Source organism: Primulina tabacum, chromosome 3, assembly GCF_025594145.1.
Source record: "Primulina tabacum isolate GXHZ01 chromosome 3, ASM2559414v2, whole genome shotgun sequence".
In the NCBI taxonomy this organism is placed as follows: Eukaryota; Viridiplantae; Streptophyta; class Magnoliopsida; order Lamiales; family Gesneriaceae; genus Primulina; species Primulina tabacum.
Window position 1 is genome coordinate 1,829,323 of NC_134552.1, and position 18,608 is coordinate 1,847,930.

The following is an 18,608-nucleotide window of genomic DNA, read 5'->3' on the forward strand; positions in this document are numbered from 1 at the left end:
AAAAAAATTCAAGAGTTTCACGAGAATATCACTGATACATTTCACGTGTTTTTTCTTTCTCTTATATACATGACAAATTTTTTTATTTATTGAAAATTACACAAAACAGAAGAACCAATATCACGTTTGTGTTGTCATATATGTTATAACTTGCTTTTTATGGCATGTGTAATGTAAATTAGTCTATTATTCTTTTGAATCTGTAATCACATCATTCACATTAGCTTATGTGCATTGTTCCCAGTGTTATCTCACTCCTAACCGTAGTTTCTTTCGTCTTCTCCTGCGCTCGAATCTATTACCTTCAGGTCAAATACATATAGTACCAATTGGAGCTAGAATCTCAATTGGTACTCACGCTCAACAACATATGTATTTGAGCTAAAGTTATTAGGTTGAAATGACGGGGAATGCAAAATAGATAACGGTCAGGTAAGCCCAAAATATCAGTAATCCCATGGGGCACTACAGTAGTAGTGTGGGAAAAAAATTTAAAAAAATTATGGTGAATGATATATAATATTAGTTTCGGTTACGAGAATAATAACTTACACAATATCGATTTAAAATAAGGTAATGGTCAAAGTCTTTCTCTTAAGATAACATTATCATCATGTTCAGTAAAAAATTTGACAATCGTCTTATACAATATAATGACTTGCTTTTACGATGGTTCTACTTAAAAAACGAGAAATCCAAGAGTTCCACCAGAAACATCACTTATGTATTAATTAACTTGTTCTGTGTAATAACTTGCTTTTCATCTCAGTAACACAATAGACGCATCCTAATTCATAGTTTAAAGTCGTGAAAAAGACAAATGAATTATAACTTTAAAGCTTTTATCATGTATGTATGACAAAAATATAAAATATCGAATTCAATTAGGATGCATGGCCCATCTTTTCATTAGATTCTAATTTCTATATCATAATGTATATAATAATTGCGACTTTCATGGTGCATGCCCCCCCCTCCAATTAAGATAACAACAACAATAAATAAAGAAAAAAAAGACAAGCAATCATGGAGGAACAGGACTTATGTTTGTGATTACGATAATATAACATCAAATGTGAAACAAGTTCAAATTTGTGTGAGACGGTTTCACGAGTTGTATTTTGTGAAATGAGTTTCTTATTTGGGTCATCCATGAAAAACACAATAATTTAAAAATACAACTACACGTAACTAAATTTAAAACACAATTAAAATTAATTAAAAATTACACATTATAAAAAATTGATGAATTCCACTTTGCATTCCCATCCAAACTCCAAATATATTTAATCTAGAAAGTTTTACAATTTTTGCATATTTTTCCGATTTATTTTGCATGTCCTCCTCGTCCAATGTAAATGCTCTTACAAGTGAATTATCTCTAACATAAAATTTTGAATTTTTCCTTCACCCATTTTGAAGATGTTATTCATTAACTAAAAATAAATATATTTTTTCAGAAACTAAAAACAAACAATAATTCGAGAAATGATGCCAATGGATAATATAAACTAAAAAAAAAATTATAATCAATATTAAAACTTGTGTTTTAAAAATAGAATTTGTTTGAAGAGTATATATATTTTTTGGAAACTGCAATTTTGATTTATATGTTTGCTTATTTGTAATTTTGATGACTAATTTTTGTCATACATGTGTTCCAATTTCGATATTAGTCATATATATTTCAATTTATTGGTTTTTAGTCATTTTTCATCGGAAGTATTGATGTGACACTACACACATCAAGTCGAAAAATGACCTAAATTGGAAAATAACAAATATATTAGATCAAGACTGAAATTTGATTATATAAATGACTAAAATCGTAGAAAGATAAATATACATAATAAGTACCGTTTGATGTACTTGATGAAGGTGAGATGAACATATTTTTTTATTCATTTCACGTTTGTCTCATTTTTAAGTCATCTTAATTTTGTCGATTGGTCTATGATGATACTAGATGTGAGTTGCACTCAGAGCCGTACATGTATTTGATGAGACCTGAAGCGAAAATATGAAAAAGTCATACATGTGTTCGATATGACCTGAAACGATAATTTAAAAATGGATTCTCTTATTGCTATAAATAATGCTAAAATTCACTTAACAAATAATAAATACGATAAATAATATATAAATACACATGAAAAAATATATTACATAAAAAACCATATCAATAAATATTTGAAATAATTACATAAATAATAACGTCTAGCTATTTTAGAAGAAAAATATATATCAAATTTGTATAATCTAGTTTTCGGATCATTTCTTTGTCAATCAACAACATAACTAGCTCATTTAGTCTATTTTGTGGCATTATTGATCGAAGATAAGTGTTTATTAACTTCAGTTTCGATAAGTTTCTTTCTGTTTATGCAACTGTTACTAGGATAGTTAACAAAATCTTATAGGCAATATAAGTATTTGAAAATAAATCATTCAGTTTTGACAAATACTGTAGCATCTTAAAAAATTGTTGAAGTTATATAAAATTGTTGAAGTTCTATAGAATACTTAATCAAGTTAGTTAAAAACTAACTTGTTAACTTCTCCAAACTCGACAAATGCCCTAAAGTCTCTTGATATTATTTAAATTGTTCAAACTAAACTTGGAGAAAATATCGAATTTGATCAACTATAAACAAAAAATATTCAAATTACTTTTTTTTATTTAATACCGAGCCAAAAAATTTATTTTAGTAGGTCATCAAATCAAAATATATATAGTGGAGCCCTCAAAGACCGGGTCCTGAGGCGGTGGCCTCCTTGACCTCATAAAATGTCCGGCTCTGATTGCACTCGACATCCCTCCATGCCCAAATAATGAGCATACGATAAGTATGATATTATTAAAATTTTACAATTATATTATTTAACAATAATAATAGAAATAGATTTTGCAAAAACAATTAAAATTTTATAAAAATAAACACAATAATCATACAAATTAAAAATATATTATTCATATCCACTCTATCGTTAGTTTACCAACTTATTAAAAGAGTAGTTACGGAGAGGGGGGGGGGGGGGGGGGGGGGGGGGGGGGGATGGGGGGGGGATTGCAATTGCTTATAAATAAGCGGAAATTATAAATCATGATATCCCATCATCATCAATCGAATCCCATTTCCCTTTGCGTATGCTCTGGTCAGAGGTCACAATGGAAACTAGAAACAGCAGCGGAGCTACCACTCTCAACTGGACTGAGGCGGTGGAGGATCTTGTGCATGCCGGAGAAATCGATCAAGCAATTTCGATTCTTGAACCTATTGTCGCCAGGCTTGAAAAAGAAATTGGAAAACATGAATTCCAGAATATTGTTGGCAGCTCATCTACTTCCAAAGACGATCAGCTATACGCAGCGTTTCAAGACTTGTACAAGCTATATTCCGCCAAAGGTCTCTCTCTCAGGGCCGATCAAGTTCTCTCCCGTGCTCTACAAATCAAACAACGAAAAGGGTTAGTCCCTTTTTTGTTAGGTAGTTATTACAGGGACTGAATGGATTCTTGAAATGCGCTGATGATGTTGCACAAGCTGCACTGTGAAGTTTTGTTTCGTTCTTGCAATTTAGCAATTTTTTTGGAGGAATTTTTTAGACGAGGTTCAAGAATAGTTTTGCTTTTATTTGTTAATTTCTTTGATTTTGTGTATTTTGGGTGAGTGAAGAAGATGTGCGATTTGTTTCATTTGTAGTTGTACAAGTATTTTGAAGGAACCCAATCGAAATAAGTGCACCTCAAATTGTTTTGTTCGTGTGCTATTTGAATCTTCATATAGTGAGATAGATCACAGTCGCAGATGACTGATTAAGTAAGAAATCTTGGTTTCTTGGACTTATATCTTTTTTATGCAATTACTTTTTTGTATTGGATATCCAGGATAAAAGAGGCAGCTGCTGATACAAATTCGGAAGCTGGCGTTTCTGCAAATGCGGCGATTGCTTCGGATGGAATTGCAGAAGGTGGCTTGTTTTTCTTGCGTAACGCTATGAAAGTCATTTGTTTATATGTTTATCATGCATTCATTTGTCATTTCATAGTTAAACCCGTTGTGCTAACAAATTTTGATTTGCACAGCCGAGACATTTGGATGGTGATTATATCCTTATTTAATCTTAGCCCTATCTTTCTTTATGGACTGAAACTTTTGTTGCACATAAGATATAAATGAAGTCAGAATGGTCACATATACCATATTTCCTCGAGCAACATGGCCCTCTTGTTTTTAATTGTTATTGGATGTTGTTGCACTTGACTGCAGTGCTTGCTTCTTCTTGTTCTATATTCCAAGAGTATGTGAGATTGGTAGATCTCAACTATTTTCTACTTAAAGGACTATGAGTGGCCAATGAATATCATGACTGATTGCTAGACATTTGACTTACTGCAAATATACGGACCAATTATAAAGTTTGCATTTCGATGGAAGGATTTGATTTGGGGAATGATTTGAAATACACCCACCAATCTCAATCGTCATTACATTTAACTAATCTAGTAGAAAAGATGGATTTGAAATCCTTCCAATACAAATCCATCCAGACAATCATATAGATTTGAAAGATTTCAATTACCTTAATACAAATTGGACCTTATATTAAATTGATGATTATTATCTTTTCTGTGCTGCTCTGCTTGAGAAATAAGAAGGTTTTTGTTGGCTGTTTGTGCCTGCAAAGTTCATCTGGACTTGATGAGCATCAAGAGTGTTGTTAATGCATAGATTCAGGTGTTTTTTATTTTTTAAATGGTGTTTGTGCAGTTTGGATTTGCATCTAATGCTTTGTTTCTTATAGACTGGGAAGCTATTGCAGATCGTGCTCCTGAGGAGTTATTTACCCCCCTAAATTTACCCGGAGTATCGGAACTTTCTTTAGAAGACTCAAAAGTTCAAATTGCAAAGAGGCGTGGAAGAGGAACATTTTCATACAAGAAACAGGGACTGTACAGTGATAACCAATCTGATGAAACTGTTTTTGATGACCCAGAAACTAACTCCTCAAACACTGTCACAGACTTTGAAGAACAAAATTGTGCGTCTGTTTTAGTGTCGTTTCTTGGATTTATCTCTACAAAATATGTTAAATGGTCCTTTAGTTTGTCATTTATGAGTGCATTTTTTTTTTTCCAATTTTTGCATTGCTTTTGAATTACAATCGATTGATTCCATCCATTGAAATGTTAGTTCTTTTGAAAGATTAATAGGAAATCTGAAAAAATGGGGTGTGGCATGGATACATTCTCAAATCATGAAATTAGGAACATTCTTTTCTCTGTTCGGTATCCCATGATACTCATTTGGGAGTTCATGTATTAATATTGCTAGTCATATAGGCTAGTTGATGTGAATTGTTAGAGCTTGTGGCTCGGTATCAAATTTGACGTCCCATTGGTGTATTATGCGTTGTTTCCTCAATTATTTTTTCCCATGTTCTTTATCAATTTACTTTATGTTATGTATCACCGAATGGTGTTTTGTGTATTAAACCAATTAAATATGTACCGAATTTTTCAGTTTGCTTTCATGATACTTGAATTATCATTGTTAATGATAATTGATGCTTGAATGAGTTCATCCATATTATTAGTAGCTATTTGCTAAGTACCTGAAATCTGAACGAATCTCTTTGTTAAGTACCTGAAATCTGAATGAAACAAATTTATCTCAGCACACTAATGGAGAATCCAAAATTTATTGTCCAATTAATTTTTTTTGGGAACTTTTTGTTTTTTTGGAAAGTAGGGTTGTACATGACAAAGGAGGGAAAGAGAAAGTAAAGCTTGGACATGAATTTGAACTATGATTAATCAAGCTTTGGTTGAGCTATGAAATTTGGAATGGCTCGGAAACCCCACCCAACTCATTAACATTTACGATTTTTTTTATTTGTTCCTTGTTCAGTTTTTTAGGTATGTTTTTGTTAATATATCTTGATAATGGTGCCCTCTTGTTTCTAACCCCCCATGTGGGGTTTTTTGTTTCAGTCATATACGGTACACGTCATGTTCTAGTTCTTGCTGGCTTCTCTCCAAACACTAGGACAACAGACTTAGAAAAGGCTTTTGAAAAATTCAAAGATCGTTTTGTGATTCGTTGGGTGAACGACACCACAGCTCTTGCAGTGTTCGGAACACCATCTGCTGGTAATGACATTCATGCATCTTAAGGCTCTTTGAGTTTTGTGGTATTCAATTGACTAAATGTTTAGGATTCAGGGGAAAAAATTAATTTATTAGAGGGCACACACATTGTTGGGGAATTTTGGAAGTGGGATTTGTATGTTTTATTTTGGTGAACTCTGGTGTTCCTTGATCTGATACCCACCTACATTTTGTTAAAATGTATTAACCACAAGCATACCGTCATTTGCTCGAGTATTTACTTCTTTGTTGCATTCTCTATACATTATGTATTATAATGTGAAATGTCGAATTTATTACGTCCATCCACAAAAACACTTCCTTGATGTAAAACAAAAGTGCGTCATCAGTATTTGAATTTCTAATCCTTCAATCAAACCTTGCCTTTGAAATTTCAAAAATAAAATGCATTTTTCCGGTTGTTGGCTATAACCTACTAATACCTTGTGAATGAAAAAAAGCAATGCATTTTACTTGCTTTGCTCGTCTGTCTCCTAGTATAGTAGTTATGTATTACTAACTAAAACTAGTAACCATATGATGCCATCATACTTAGTACATGCAAGTTATTTATTAATGTTCGATAGATATCTCTCTTTTTAGAAGCGGGTCTAGGAATTAGGGAGAGAGCATGAGATTGGATCAAGGGGGATATAAAAGAGATTTTGGTGGAGAAGAATTTCAAATTTAGATTTTTTCTATAAAATTAATAAATATGTTTTAACCCCATGCTATACCCTCAGCTCCTAAATACATTTTCCCATGCTGACCTTGTACATGATGTGTTCGAAATTCAAATAAACCTTTGTTTCATCTATTGCTTCGAGGATATATAAGGAAATATACACTTGCAAATAGTTGCCCCTAGGAGTACAAATATATATATTTTTTAAATTAGCAAATTCCTAATTTTAAAATTGAGTGGGAAGTTTATACTGGTGAGTTATACTTTCTGTTTCTTGATGTAGCTCTTGAGGCTAGCAATTCAATCCAATGCTCGTTTACTGTAAACGTACTTGATCAGAGCAGCGAACTTCTGAGCTCAATCCAGCCAAAAGGTAACAGTTGTTAATTATTTTTCTAGATGGTTATGAACTATGGAACATCCCTTGTTCGATATTTATGCATACAGTCATTGATTTTTGTAGCAACTAGTTAAGACAGAAATGGTTTAGTTTCCTTATTAGTTAAACGAACACGTATAATTCTTAGTTCCAATGAATCCAACGCATTTTACTATGGTAAGTGTGTTTTTCTTGATCACCTGTTATAGACATAAATGATTTGTATGTTTTTCATTGTTTACAGTTACATCGAATGATCTTCGGGTAAAAGATGATCAGAATGAAATCTGGGTAAACCCCATTTTGTTTTATAGGTTAGGATGAAATCTGGGTAAGGGATACGATGTATCTTGTTTCGTATTTACCATGCCTTCCATGGTAAAATATTCTGATTAAAGATGATTGTGATGAAAATGTTGGTGCGGAGATACAACCCATAATGTTTTTTCTTATTTAGTACGCCTCCATACTTGTATTAAACATTTGTTGTGATGAAATCTTGTTATAGAGAGAAACGATCAACGATGATTATTGCATCCCATTAAACCATGATTAGAATGAACTCCAGGTGTAGGGAAACATCCATCTTTGATTCTTAGAGTTTATATCTTGTTGCAGAGTTGGAGCCTCCACGCCCAAGGCCTCAAACGTCTGCTAGAACCGCACAAAGAATGATCGCACAGGGAATGGGAATAAAGTTGCATTCGAATTTCGGGTCAACTGAACTTAGGAAACAGGAAGTGGCTCGAAAAAACCGGATTCTTTCAAGGCAAAATATGAGGGATGATGCCTGGGGAGCTGATGAAAATTTTTAATCTTAAAAATATAGGATGGGTTTGTTCACTGATTTCTGGGCATTTGAATTGATTCTTGATTGATCATATATTGTTTTGAATTACAGTTTTAAATACGGCTCTACCCTGGAAAATCAAGGGTAATTTTAGTCTGCGAGAAATAAAGAAAAAAAATTGAACGGATAACATTATGTTTCAACAAGTCTCAGTCAGTGACTCCATTTTTGAAGCATTGCAACGTATTTCGAGAGAGAACGATCTATTTCGAAGGGATGAGTTATAGCATACCGATCCTTAAGTCGAGTGGTACTATTCAAACAAAATCTATTAATCGTGTTCAACATTTATCCTTTCGACTCTTATTTTAATATCTATCAAATTATAATCAGAAAAAAGTGTATACTCATATATACCAAGGTTCTAAAAAGTGTGAAGCGCTTCAAAGCGCGGATGTCGAGCTCCAATCTTAGTACAGACTTAAGCGTGAAAAATCGTTTTTTATTTTTAGTGTAATTGTGATTATTTCAAACCAATAAATAGATAAAATAATACATAAATATGATAAATTTAAGTATGATGCATTAATTCTCATATTTATATAATTATAAAAATCTCAAAATTGCAATCTTTATTTAATTTTGCAACCAGACCACATTAAAAAATGTTAAATATTTGTCAAATCATTATTAGACATACTTAATCATAATTAAAATTAAAAAATAAACATGATAATCATAATTAAAATTAAAAAATAAACTTCGAAATTATAATCCTAATTTATTATTTTAAAATAAAAAAGACATAACTTTAAAATAAAAAAAATTAAAAACAAATAGATGCGATTAATTGTGTTTAAGCACACTTAATTAAACACTTTAATTACGTTTAATTCGATCAAACTACAATTTAACTGTTTTTTTACGTTTTCTCCGAAGCAAGTCGTTTTTGTCGAGCTTCAAGCTTCAACGTGTTTTTTAGAACACTGATGTATACACGAGTTCACTAGTATATTTAAATAAGATTTGGAACTTATAATGTGACTGAAAATAAATCATCTATGACTGTGTACTTTTACGTGATCATCTTACGTAAAAAAAAAAAAAAATACATAACACGTTTTTAACACAGCATAGTATCCCAACCCATTTAAATTTAATTGACTGGATGTCCCAAACTTACTAAACTTCTGTTGAGAAACCAAAGCCGAAAAAAATCAACGCGGACGTGAAAATGAATGATTAAATCAGTTAATGAACCTGTGACGTCCACCTGTCACGCTTCCCCCCCTGGCTCGGAATCCAGTGCGCCATAGAAATGAATTTTTCATTCTACTCCTTGTGAAATATCAAATACGGCGAGTTTTCAGGGGAGATAGGGAGAGACAGAGAGCGGAAAACTTTGGAACATGGCGAGTTTTCGGGAGAACGAGCAAGTCGACGTCCTTGTGATAGAGCTTCCTGCTCCACCAGGCTGGATTAAGAAGGTCTGCGTTTTTCGTGTTTTTATCGTTAATTGTTCTTCCCATTTTCTCTTTCCTGGAATTTTGATTTATTATGCATTTGGATTTTTGGTGTATTTTGAACGGGATTGATCGTTTTTCGAGTTTAATCCTGAAATGTTGTTCGTTGGTGCTGTTGCCGCATGCTGTGAGGATTTGAGTGCGAGATTGGTGATTGACGATGGACTAGGTTTTTGGTTACTGAGAATTTCACTTCTTAGTGATCTGGAATAATTGTTGCGACTCCATGGGTGCGTTAAGTAAAGGCTATTTTCGATCAATGTATCAGAAATTAATATGTTTCAGTGTAGGTGGATATCATCAAGATTGCCTGTCATGTTGTGTGATCGAGAATATTTAGCTTTGCTTTCAGTACCTTTTTTGTGATGTTCCCTTCCTATAGATTAAAATTTTATTATGAGTTAAATTAACCAGATTATATCTATACCACAATCAATGTGTAGAAGTTTTGAGTGGTAAGAATGGTCAAAACTGAATCAAAAGGTGATAAGAATGCTTAGTAGAGTGAAACTGATATTCGGACACAAAAGCGCCTGTCCTTCACTGTGGTTGAATACTCTGAACTTACTTTGTTATCTTTTGGATTGGAAAAAACACTTTGATTTGAAGAAAATTTATGTATCTATGAGTACATTTTTTTCTCGTTTCTAAAATAATCAGTTCACTCCGAGGAAAGGTGGTACACCTCGAAGAAATGACATTGTTTTCATATCCCCCACTGGAGAAGAGATCAAGCATAAGAGGCAGTTGGAGCAATACCTCAAATCTCATACTGGCGGTCCCGCTATCTCTGAGTTTGATTGGGGTTTAGGTACTTTCACTTGCCTGTTATTTCCTCTCACACACAGAAGAATTCTCATTGTGAAGTGATGCTAAAACAAATGGATGTATTCAATTAGGATACAGGAAGTAGGTAAATATTTGCCTGCTTGGGTCATCTGAATATTTTTAGGCGCTATACGACATCAACCAGCTTTTGTATTTTGCAGGTGACAGTCCAAGGCGTTCTGCAAGATTGAGTGAGAAAATGAAGGCAGAAGAGGCACCTGAAAGTGAATATCCCAAGAAAAAGCAAAGAAAATCTAGTCTAAAGAAAGAAGCCAAAGATAAGAATAATAATGCAGAAGTAGAAGATGAAGCCATTGATAACAACAATGTTGCTGCAGAAGAAGCTAAAGAAAGCGGTGAAATTTCTATGGCACGCGGAGAAGATGCTGGTAATGCAGAGGTTATCACCGATGAAGCTCTTCCACAGAAGGTTGATATTGAAATAACAGAGGAGAAAACTGAGGGAAACGATGTAGTGGAGGAACCGCCAGATTTGGAAATTACAAAAAATACAGCTACTGAGAGTGCGGATGCTGATGCAGAGGGATCAAAGAAAGCAACTACTGAGGTGATAGGAGTAAAAACTGAGGAATCTAAGGAGTTCGCAGGTCCAGCTGGTGACGAATCGAAGGATGCATACCATGCCAAAAAGGGAACACCGGATGAGAAGGTTGATGATGCAGAAAAGATTGATGTAAATCAGAATAATGCAGAAGAGAAACAAGCAGCAGAAATTCCAGATAAGCCAGCTGTAGGTACTAGGCCTTCATGATTCTGCTGGATTTTTTTGCCAGTCACTAATATAGCAATATAGCATCTATAATTTAGTGAACGTTTTAACTGGTAATTGTAGATTATGTGAATTCTTGCAACATGATGCTTATACCTTTCATATGATGTATCAGCCATTGGGTGGTTTTGCTTGCTTAAATTACACGTATATTCCCAAAACCAACGTATACACGCATAAATTCGACTATGTTTCTAATTATATAAGCTGTACTTAGCGTGTTTATTCATGTATAGCGTAGGTGATAGATCATACGCTCAAATGAAAAAGATTTTGGGGCTAAAATTAGATAAGATTATAAAACAAGGCCATGACTGGGCAGTCTGAGCATAGATGCTAATCATACCCTAAAATGAAAAAGATTGGGGGGTAAATGAAAGTATATTTTTACAGAATAGATAAGAGCATGCTCAAAAGCACAAAAATAAACGCTGGATGTGTCACAAAACTAGACGGTGCAATTTCCAAATATAGAACAAGCTTATCTCAGTATAACTCCATAAAACTAAATTAACTCATTAGGTAACATCACCCTAGAAACAAATAGCAACTTCCACGCTTTTCAATATTTCAAATAAAACAACCCCAAATAAGAGACATTGGACTTGAACCAATCACTGTTGGGCACATTGCACCCTTTGAGCTCCACCATGCGTATCTTCATCCTCGTCATAAGCTTCCTGCTGCTGAGCCTGTCTCCTTCGCATCTCCTCCTCAATGTTGACATCATGCAGGGTTGTTTCCTCACACTCCTCAAGTTCTACATCAGTCTGCTTTGATTGTGGCTTTGGAGGAAGAACTTTCAGCAAGGCTCCAACTTGGCCTGAACTCAAGGAATCTGGAAACTCTACATTGAAATGAATATAGAGTTTACCCTTCATGAATGGCCTCTGGTACATGGGCATTCCTTCATCGTTGATAGCCTTGTTGGAATCTAAAATTTTCACACAAGGAAAGAACATTAGAGGACTGCAAAAATGGATCGGTCACTGATTCAAGATAGTAAGAGCATAAAGAACCACAGACCGGGCTTCACAACTTCTCCAGGTTGGGATTTGATAAGGAGCTGTCTGCCATCTAGATGAGTTAATACGAACTGGAAGCCACACAATGCCTCGGTGAGTGAGAGGGTGTGTTCCACAAAAAGGTCATCACCACTCTTCCTCTTGAATTTTGGATGCTCCTTCTGCTGGAGTACAAAAACTATGTCTCCAGTGACAGTGTCAGGCTGCAGCATGACACATAACATTAAGAACAAATAGATCCATTAATTACTGCTTATTTGTCAGGATATGACATACCGCCTCATCAGCTTCCCCAGGGAACGTGATTTTCTGCCCGTGCTGCATGCCCTTTTCAACATGGACTTCCAAAACTTTCTTTTCCTGAACCACCTTTTCACCTTTGCATTGTGGGCATCGATCTCTATCATTGATCGTCTCCCCAGTCCCTTTGCACTCGTTGCAAGGGTGTTGCATTTGCTGGATCATACCAGGGCCGAGCTGCCTGATCGAAACTTTCATACCAGATCCCTGACATCCTGAGCACTTCAATTGAGCTCCAGATTTTGATCCTTTACTGCCAACAAAGTAGTACAAGCCAAACAAATGAGGAAAATTATACTGAAAAAGAGAACATTCAAAACAATTAGGAATGTAAAACAAGCTATCAACTATACATAACATGAGACATGGATGTGAACCTACCCATTACACTTTGAGCAAATTACATTGCGTGACAGAGACAGTTTCTTGGTTGTCCCAATATATAGATCCTCAAGCGATGCCTTCAATGGGTGAACTACATCTTCTCCTCTTCTCTGCCTTCGTCCCCTGCTGCTACCTCCTGGTAATCAACAAAACAACTCCTTAATCAAGTTATATTCTACGAACAAGGGTCAACGAGAAAGGAAATTACCCTAAATTAAGAAAAAAGTTGATTAAAAATTAAAACAGCTACCACCAAATGGGCTTCCACCAAAGAAGGATGAGAAGATGTCAAATGGGTCATGCATGCCACCGCCTCCACCCATTCCTTCCTTAAGTGCATCTTCACCATACTGGTCATATATGTCACGTTTTTCTGGATCACTCAAAACCTCATAAGCATGAGCAAGTTCCTTAAACTGCAGCAGAAAACCGGTTCATAAGCTTTTAGTTATTCAACGAAACAATTCATCACCAGGCGATGCTTGAACAAAATACAGTGCACATAGACGGTCGTATTTGTACTTCATATATATACAAAAGCAAAAGCATTATGCAAATTTCTTAACTTCACATCATATGAAAAAATCAACAGCACCCGAAATCTAAAAAACTCGGTCAAGAACTCTATCTAATCCATAACTTGGACATGAATTGGGGTAAACACAAATTCATTTACACAAACCACCAACTCAACATAGCAAAAAGGTTAATAATCATTACATATGACAATATAGCTGCATCAAATTTCATGAACCTAGAGTTTTCAACAACCCTTGAAAACAAAATGAAGTATCACTTGATTCAACGTAAGAGTAAAGAGAAAACTATAGATTAAACAAGCATAATCCAACTCAAAAACTAGCAATTATAACAGATTCTTATGGAGACTCATCACCATATGAAGCAGCTCCAAACAGTCAAATTGTGCTCGGATGGAAGTATTTGAATACAATGAGGGATTTGATTCAGGGATGAATTTGAAACGACACTCGACTTGTCTGGATTTCAAATTCATCATAATCACCATTACATTTACATTTATAGAGAGTGGATTTGAAATTCATCCAACATAAATACATCCAAGCAATCAAATAGATTTAAAATCAATGGATTTGAAATCCATAACTTTAAATTCCCCCGTCCAAGTGCAACCTTAGATATAACAATGGAAGACAGTGGTCACTCTCCGCTACAAACCACAATTGCAATGAGTTTGAAATCAAAATTGGATTATTTTAAAAATCGGAACTGAGAAATCGCCATATAATTTAGAAAATCAACATTATATACTAAATAACATAAATTTCCATCCTTTCTATTTTCATTGTTCACCACCCAATAACACTGATCTATTTCGTACCCTTTCGTTTTACCAGAGAAAACTAAACATATCTTTCAAAGTTACAAATTTTATCATTATCATAACAAAATTGTTCCTTCAACAGATTGCATTGTTCCCGTGACTATTAAAAAACCCTAAATTTTATAAGTTAAAGGGGTTTCTTCTCAGAAGAACTGATTTATAAGACTCTGAAGCCTCCCCATGAAGTGGCATCAGATCTTATGTAACTTCACTCAATCATCCATGAAAATAAACCAGACAATAATATAAAATTCGCAAGACATCCATGAAAATTTACCTATAAATTTCACCAAACTAATCACCCCACAAATTACACAAAACAATTCCTGATTTTCTGAATTGTACCTTCTCAGGGTCTCCACCCTTGTCAGGATGATTCTTGATGGCTGCTTTCTTGTACGCTTTCTTCAAATCATCCGGCGACGCCGTTTTCGACACCCCGAGGATCTCGTAATACTTGGTGCTATCGCTTTTCTTCGGCGCCCTCCCAAACATCTTGAATTTCTTCAAATATCCCTAATCCCAGATCAACAGATTCAATTGCTCGGCAAATCAATCAATCCTCAGTGGGATATTTGGAGAGAGGGGCAACGAAGAGAATTAGCGAGACGCTCGAAGAGGGCGAACACACGTAACTAGGGTTTATAAATACAGATCGTAAACGATAGAGATTTGAGTGGTGATAAGATCTTGACCGTCGGTTGTGAAATTGGTGATTGGAATGATGTGAGCCGTCGATTCGAAAACTGACGGACTAGATTTTCCTTCCAGATGTTTCCATGATTTTAACCCACGATTTCTATTTCGTTCTTACTCGACTTTACCAATTTAAACAACACTCCTAAATTTCTTGAATATGAGTGATATTGTGGGAATGTCCATTTCACAAAAAGCAATAATTTATTTTACATTATACTAAATTTTATGTAATATCAGAAATTATTATTATTATTATTATTTCGAATGTAAATTTGTGGGCTCTGACTCATAATTACAACGTTATTATAATTAATATTAATAAAAGAAGTGTTACTACAATTTATTTAATTCTAGTAATATAATCAAACATACTACTAAGAGAATCCATAACTTTGATATAATATGGTACAAATTTTGAATTAGATATGATATCACAAAAGATCAAACTATAATATTTTTCATTTTCTTATTTCCTCTATTTCAGACGCAGATACTTTGATATCTGGCATTTATACTAACAGAAAAGATAATAGAGATTAATTTTTATAGAACTTAACGAGGACATAAATTTGATTTACTTAATATAACAAGTCAAAAGATGATATAGTTGCATAATATTTTAATATATGAAATGAAAATGGTAAAATGCCTATAAATCAAAGTGAAATCAATAATAATGTAATAATTATATTGGTTTCTAGAGTAAATATGGTAGGACAAAGAGATGGTTCCCACCAACATTTGGTATAGCGTTTTTCCTCGCATACTGACACAGATTTAATATACTTAATCATTTTCGAGCCGAGGTTAACTCACATTTCTGGACCGAAGTCACGTTGTTCAGATGAACAATATACTCGGGCCGATCACTCGTTGTTCATGAGACTCACTTTTCGGACCGAAATTGCAATTCTGGTACGATGACCGTTGTACAGGACTCCAATAAACAATCATTCATCCATTCATTTATAATAGTTCATAAATGATTGGAATTCAATAGTATTCTCACGGTAACAAACACGCACTACAATATCATAAATGTGAAGTTTTAATATGATGCAATGCAATATTTAATAAAGAGAATGGTAAATTTATCTATATAACAAGAAATCATGTAATACAATATCACATACTTGTTCCTATAGACTAACTTGTGGATCACAAAAATTACAGCCCATGTATGATGATTTAGTTGTGTGTTTTATAGCCTAGATTACATGGGAAATTTTCCAAATGTTTGGCAAGTGTGGCTTTAGCTTTTGACGCATACTTAGCTTAATTGATTTTAATTGATTAATAGCTTATTTCTCATTGGTTACACACTACCAAAGGTTTTTGGTTGTCGAAAAAAGGGTGGTTTCAGTGAATGTTTCAATTCATAAGTCGGAAATTTGGTGTACTAGACATCACGGTGAACAAATTTTATTTTATATTTATGTCCAAAAACAATGTGCATGGTAGTAAAATTCAAGCTAGTGTTAAAACATTTCATAGAACTTTCAAAAAAACAAGTTCATAATAAACCATATACTAACTTAAAAACTATGCATTTGGACTGAAGCCTAAAAGCACTGTAGAAATCCTCAGCCATGGTAGAGTTTTTAAAAACAACGTGGCGCGTGGAAGAGACACGCCACCATGACAGCGGGAGGGTGTTCCCCGTCCACCAAGCACAACCAAGATTTTTAGGTGAAACCATTGCGGAACGTTTCGTTGTTTTTCGAAAATCTTAGCCGATACTGTCCATAACATGTATTTTTGAAATGATTTTCATAAGTTTGTAGTTGCCGGAAAAGGCTACTTCCGACGAAATTTTGGGCAACATGAACTAGAGAACAGGGATGACAACTTTTCACATGGGTTTGGGGTCCCGCGAGGAAACCCAAAATAGGGACGGAGGTCCCTGATATTTTCAGTTTTGGATTCGGGTTCGGAGATTTTTTAAAATTCCTGAAGTAGTTCGGGCTGGGTATGAGATTACTATCCCATCTCCGAACTCACCCCGAAATTATTATCAATAATAAAATAATAATATTATTAGTATTAATAATATAACAGTATTATTATTTTTTAAAATATTAATAATAATAATAATAATACTATTATTATTGTATTGCATAATTCACCAAATATTGGTGGCTTGGTAGTAATAAATTTCAAATCTTTCAATAACGAAACTGATAATAATATTAAAAAATAAAAACGGATTTTGAAATGAAATATTGAAATAAATAAAAAGAAAGGATTTTGTGTCATGCAAATCATACAACCCAATGTACAAATTAAGCAACAAATCACATACGTTGCATGTGAGAAAAAATTAACGATAAATAGGTAATGTGGAGATTTGAGGTGATGCTTATTTTTATTTGGGTAAGAAATTGAAAAAAATGTGTGAAGTAAAATTGAATAAAGGGTGCATGATGGAATGTTTAATTAATTTTGTAATATAATTTGCCTTTTAAAAACATGTGAAGCACATTTATAAAAATGTTAAAAAAGATTTCACCATTATGCTAATAGGTTTAGCTTTAATTAGTAGTGTAAAGATTTAGGTGGAGTGTTGAATGATTAATTACCATTCTTTATATCATCTAATTATTATTTTTCATACTTCCAATTAAATTTAAATTAATAAATTTCATTAAATCAGGCTACTAAATCAGATCAGCAGATACCGTTTCTATAAGGGGTTCTGGATTTGGGGTGGCTCCGGGAGTGAGTTCAATAGTGAATTTTATATCTAGACCAGGGGGGAAGGAACTGATTTTTTTTCAGGAAAGATTTCATGAAATTCTTGAACAACTAGAATTTCTGATATCCTAGACTGCTCTTTTGGTTTGTTTATGATACAAGGTAAGAATTATTGCCCTCCTGTTCTCTTAATTTTCCTAGCTTGAGAAGCAGACAATATCTCTACGGATCTTTGGTGATTATTGGTACCATTGAAATTTGATGAGGTGAGACCTACAAGTGTCACTTTCTGTGTGTAAAAATTTAACTGAGTTTGCCGCATAAACAACCAATTCATGCCTAGTATGATATCGTGATGATGTCTGAGGTTACCTTACTTCTCATTGGCAGACTGATTTCTAGGTGATGAGGTAAGTGTTCTGATGGCAATGAAAAATCATGAACAAAAATAGGAGAAACGAAAGAATGTGTGGACCCATGGTCAAATAAAACTTTCCTGATTTTTGAAAGTAAATTGACAGCACCTTCTATAATTGCAGTTGGGCCGTTTTCCTCGCTTCCTAGTGGTGCATAGGCTCTTGCGGGAACTTTTGGTTTCTTTGGTGGTGGTGTTTTCTGGGCCATATATGTGCTAGTACAAGTGACTGGAACACTCGGCTCACCTACCGCATATATACTGACTGGCTCGGATCCTCTCTGGATAACGCGCTATCAACCATACTCTCCCCTTAAACTATGGTCTGATGTATCACACTGTCAGAGGCAATCCTCGCAGTGTGCTTCTCAACTAGCTATCATTGAGCATGAACATTCAATTTGCAAATGAAGTTTATGGTTAAAATGCTTTCACAACTTTACCTATTTATCACTAAAACTTTCTGAATAATTGAAGAGTGTTGGCTTTTGATATTTGAATTTTTGGGAATTCTTTGGTCATTCACCTCCTGCAATTTTGTGTTTCCGCTTAGTACGTCGTAAAACAATTTGGTTCTTGGTTC

General features: G+C 34.1%; 3 protein-coding genes across 4 annotated transcripts; 2 read left to right on the forward strand and 1 right to left on the reverse strand.

Annotated features, from left to right (window-relative positions):
* Nucleotides 1–3,107: 3,107 nt before the first annotated feature.
* Nucleotides 3,108–8,188, forward strand: LOC142539226 (uncharacterized). The gene is made up of 6 exons (XM_075644517.1): nucleotides 3,108–3,468; nucleotides 3,889–3,971; nucleotides 4,806–5,042; nucleotides 5,995–6,153; nucleotides 7,119–7,208; nucleotides 7,833–8,188. The coding sequence occupies exons 1-6, from the start codon at nucleotides 3,149–3,151 to the stop codon at nucleotides 8,027–8,029; spliced, it is 1,086 nt and encodes a 361-aa protein (XP_075500632.1). The 5' UTR covers nucleotides 3,108–3,148; the 3' UTR covers nucleotides 8,030–8,188.
* Nucleotides 8,189–9,218: 1,030 nt separating this feature from the next.
* Nucleotides 9,219–11,257, forward strand: LOC142539227 (uncharacterized). Of its 2 annotated transcripts, none has more exons than XM_075644519.1 (3): nucleotides 9,219–9,491; nucleotides 10,188–10,338; nucleotides 10,517–11,257. In XM_075644519.1, exons 1-3 carry the CDS (start codon nucleotides 9,414–9,416, stop codon nucleotides 11,125–11,127), a joined length of 840 nt encoding a protein of 279 aa, XP_075500634.1. In that variant the 5' UTR covers nucleotides 9,219–9,413; the 3' UTR covers nucleotides 11,128–11,257. The 2 variants fall into 2 exon arrangements, with proteins under 2 accessions (XP_075500634.1, XP_075500635.1); XM_075644520.1 differs by lacking the exon at nucleotides 9,219–9,491 and adding an exon at nucleotides 9,498–9,757 and having other exon boundaries at nucleotides 10,204–10,338.
* A 326-nt stretch (nucleotides 11,258–11,583) lies between these two features.
* Nucleotides 11,584–14,845, reverse strand: LOC142539228 (dnaJ protein homolog). Its single transcript, XM_075644521.1, has 6 exons — nucleotides 14,563–14,845; nucleotides 13,105–13,270; nucleotides 12,852–12,990; nucleotides 12,447–12,723; nucleotides 12,172–12,373; nucleotides 11,584–12,079 (listed from the first exon to the last, which is right to left on the reverse strand). Exons 1-6 carry the CDS (start codon nucleotides 14,710–14,712, stop codon nucleotides 11,760–11,762), a joined length of 1,254 nt encoding a protein of 417 aa, XP_075500636.1. The 5' UTR covers nucleotides 14,713–14,845; the 3' UTR covers nucleotides 11,584–11,759.
* Nucleotides 14,846–18,608: the final 3,763 nt, after the last annotated feature.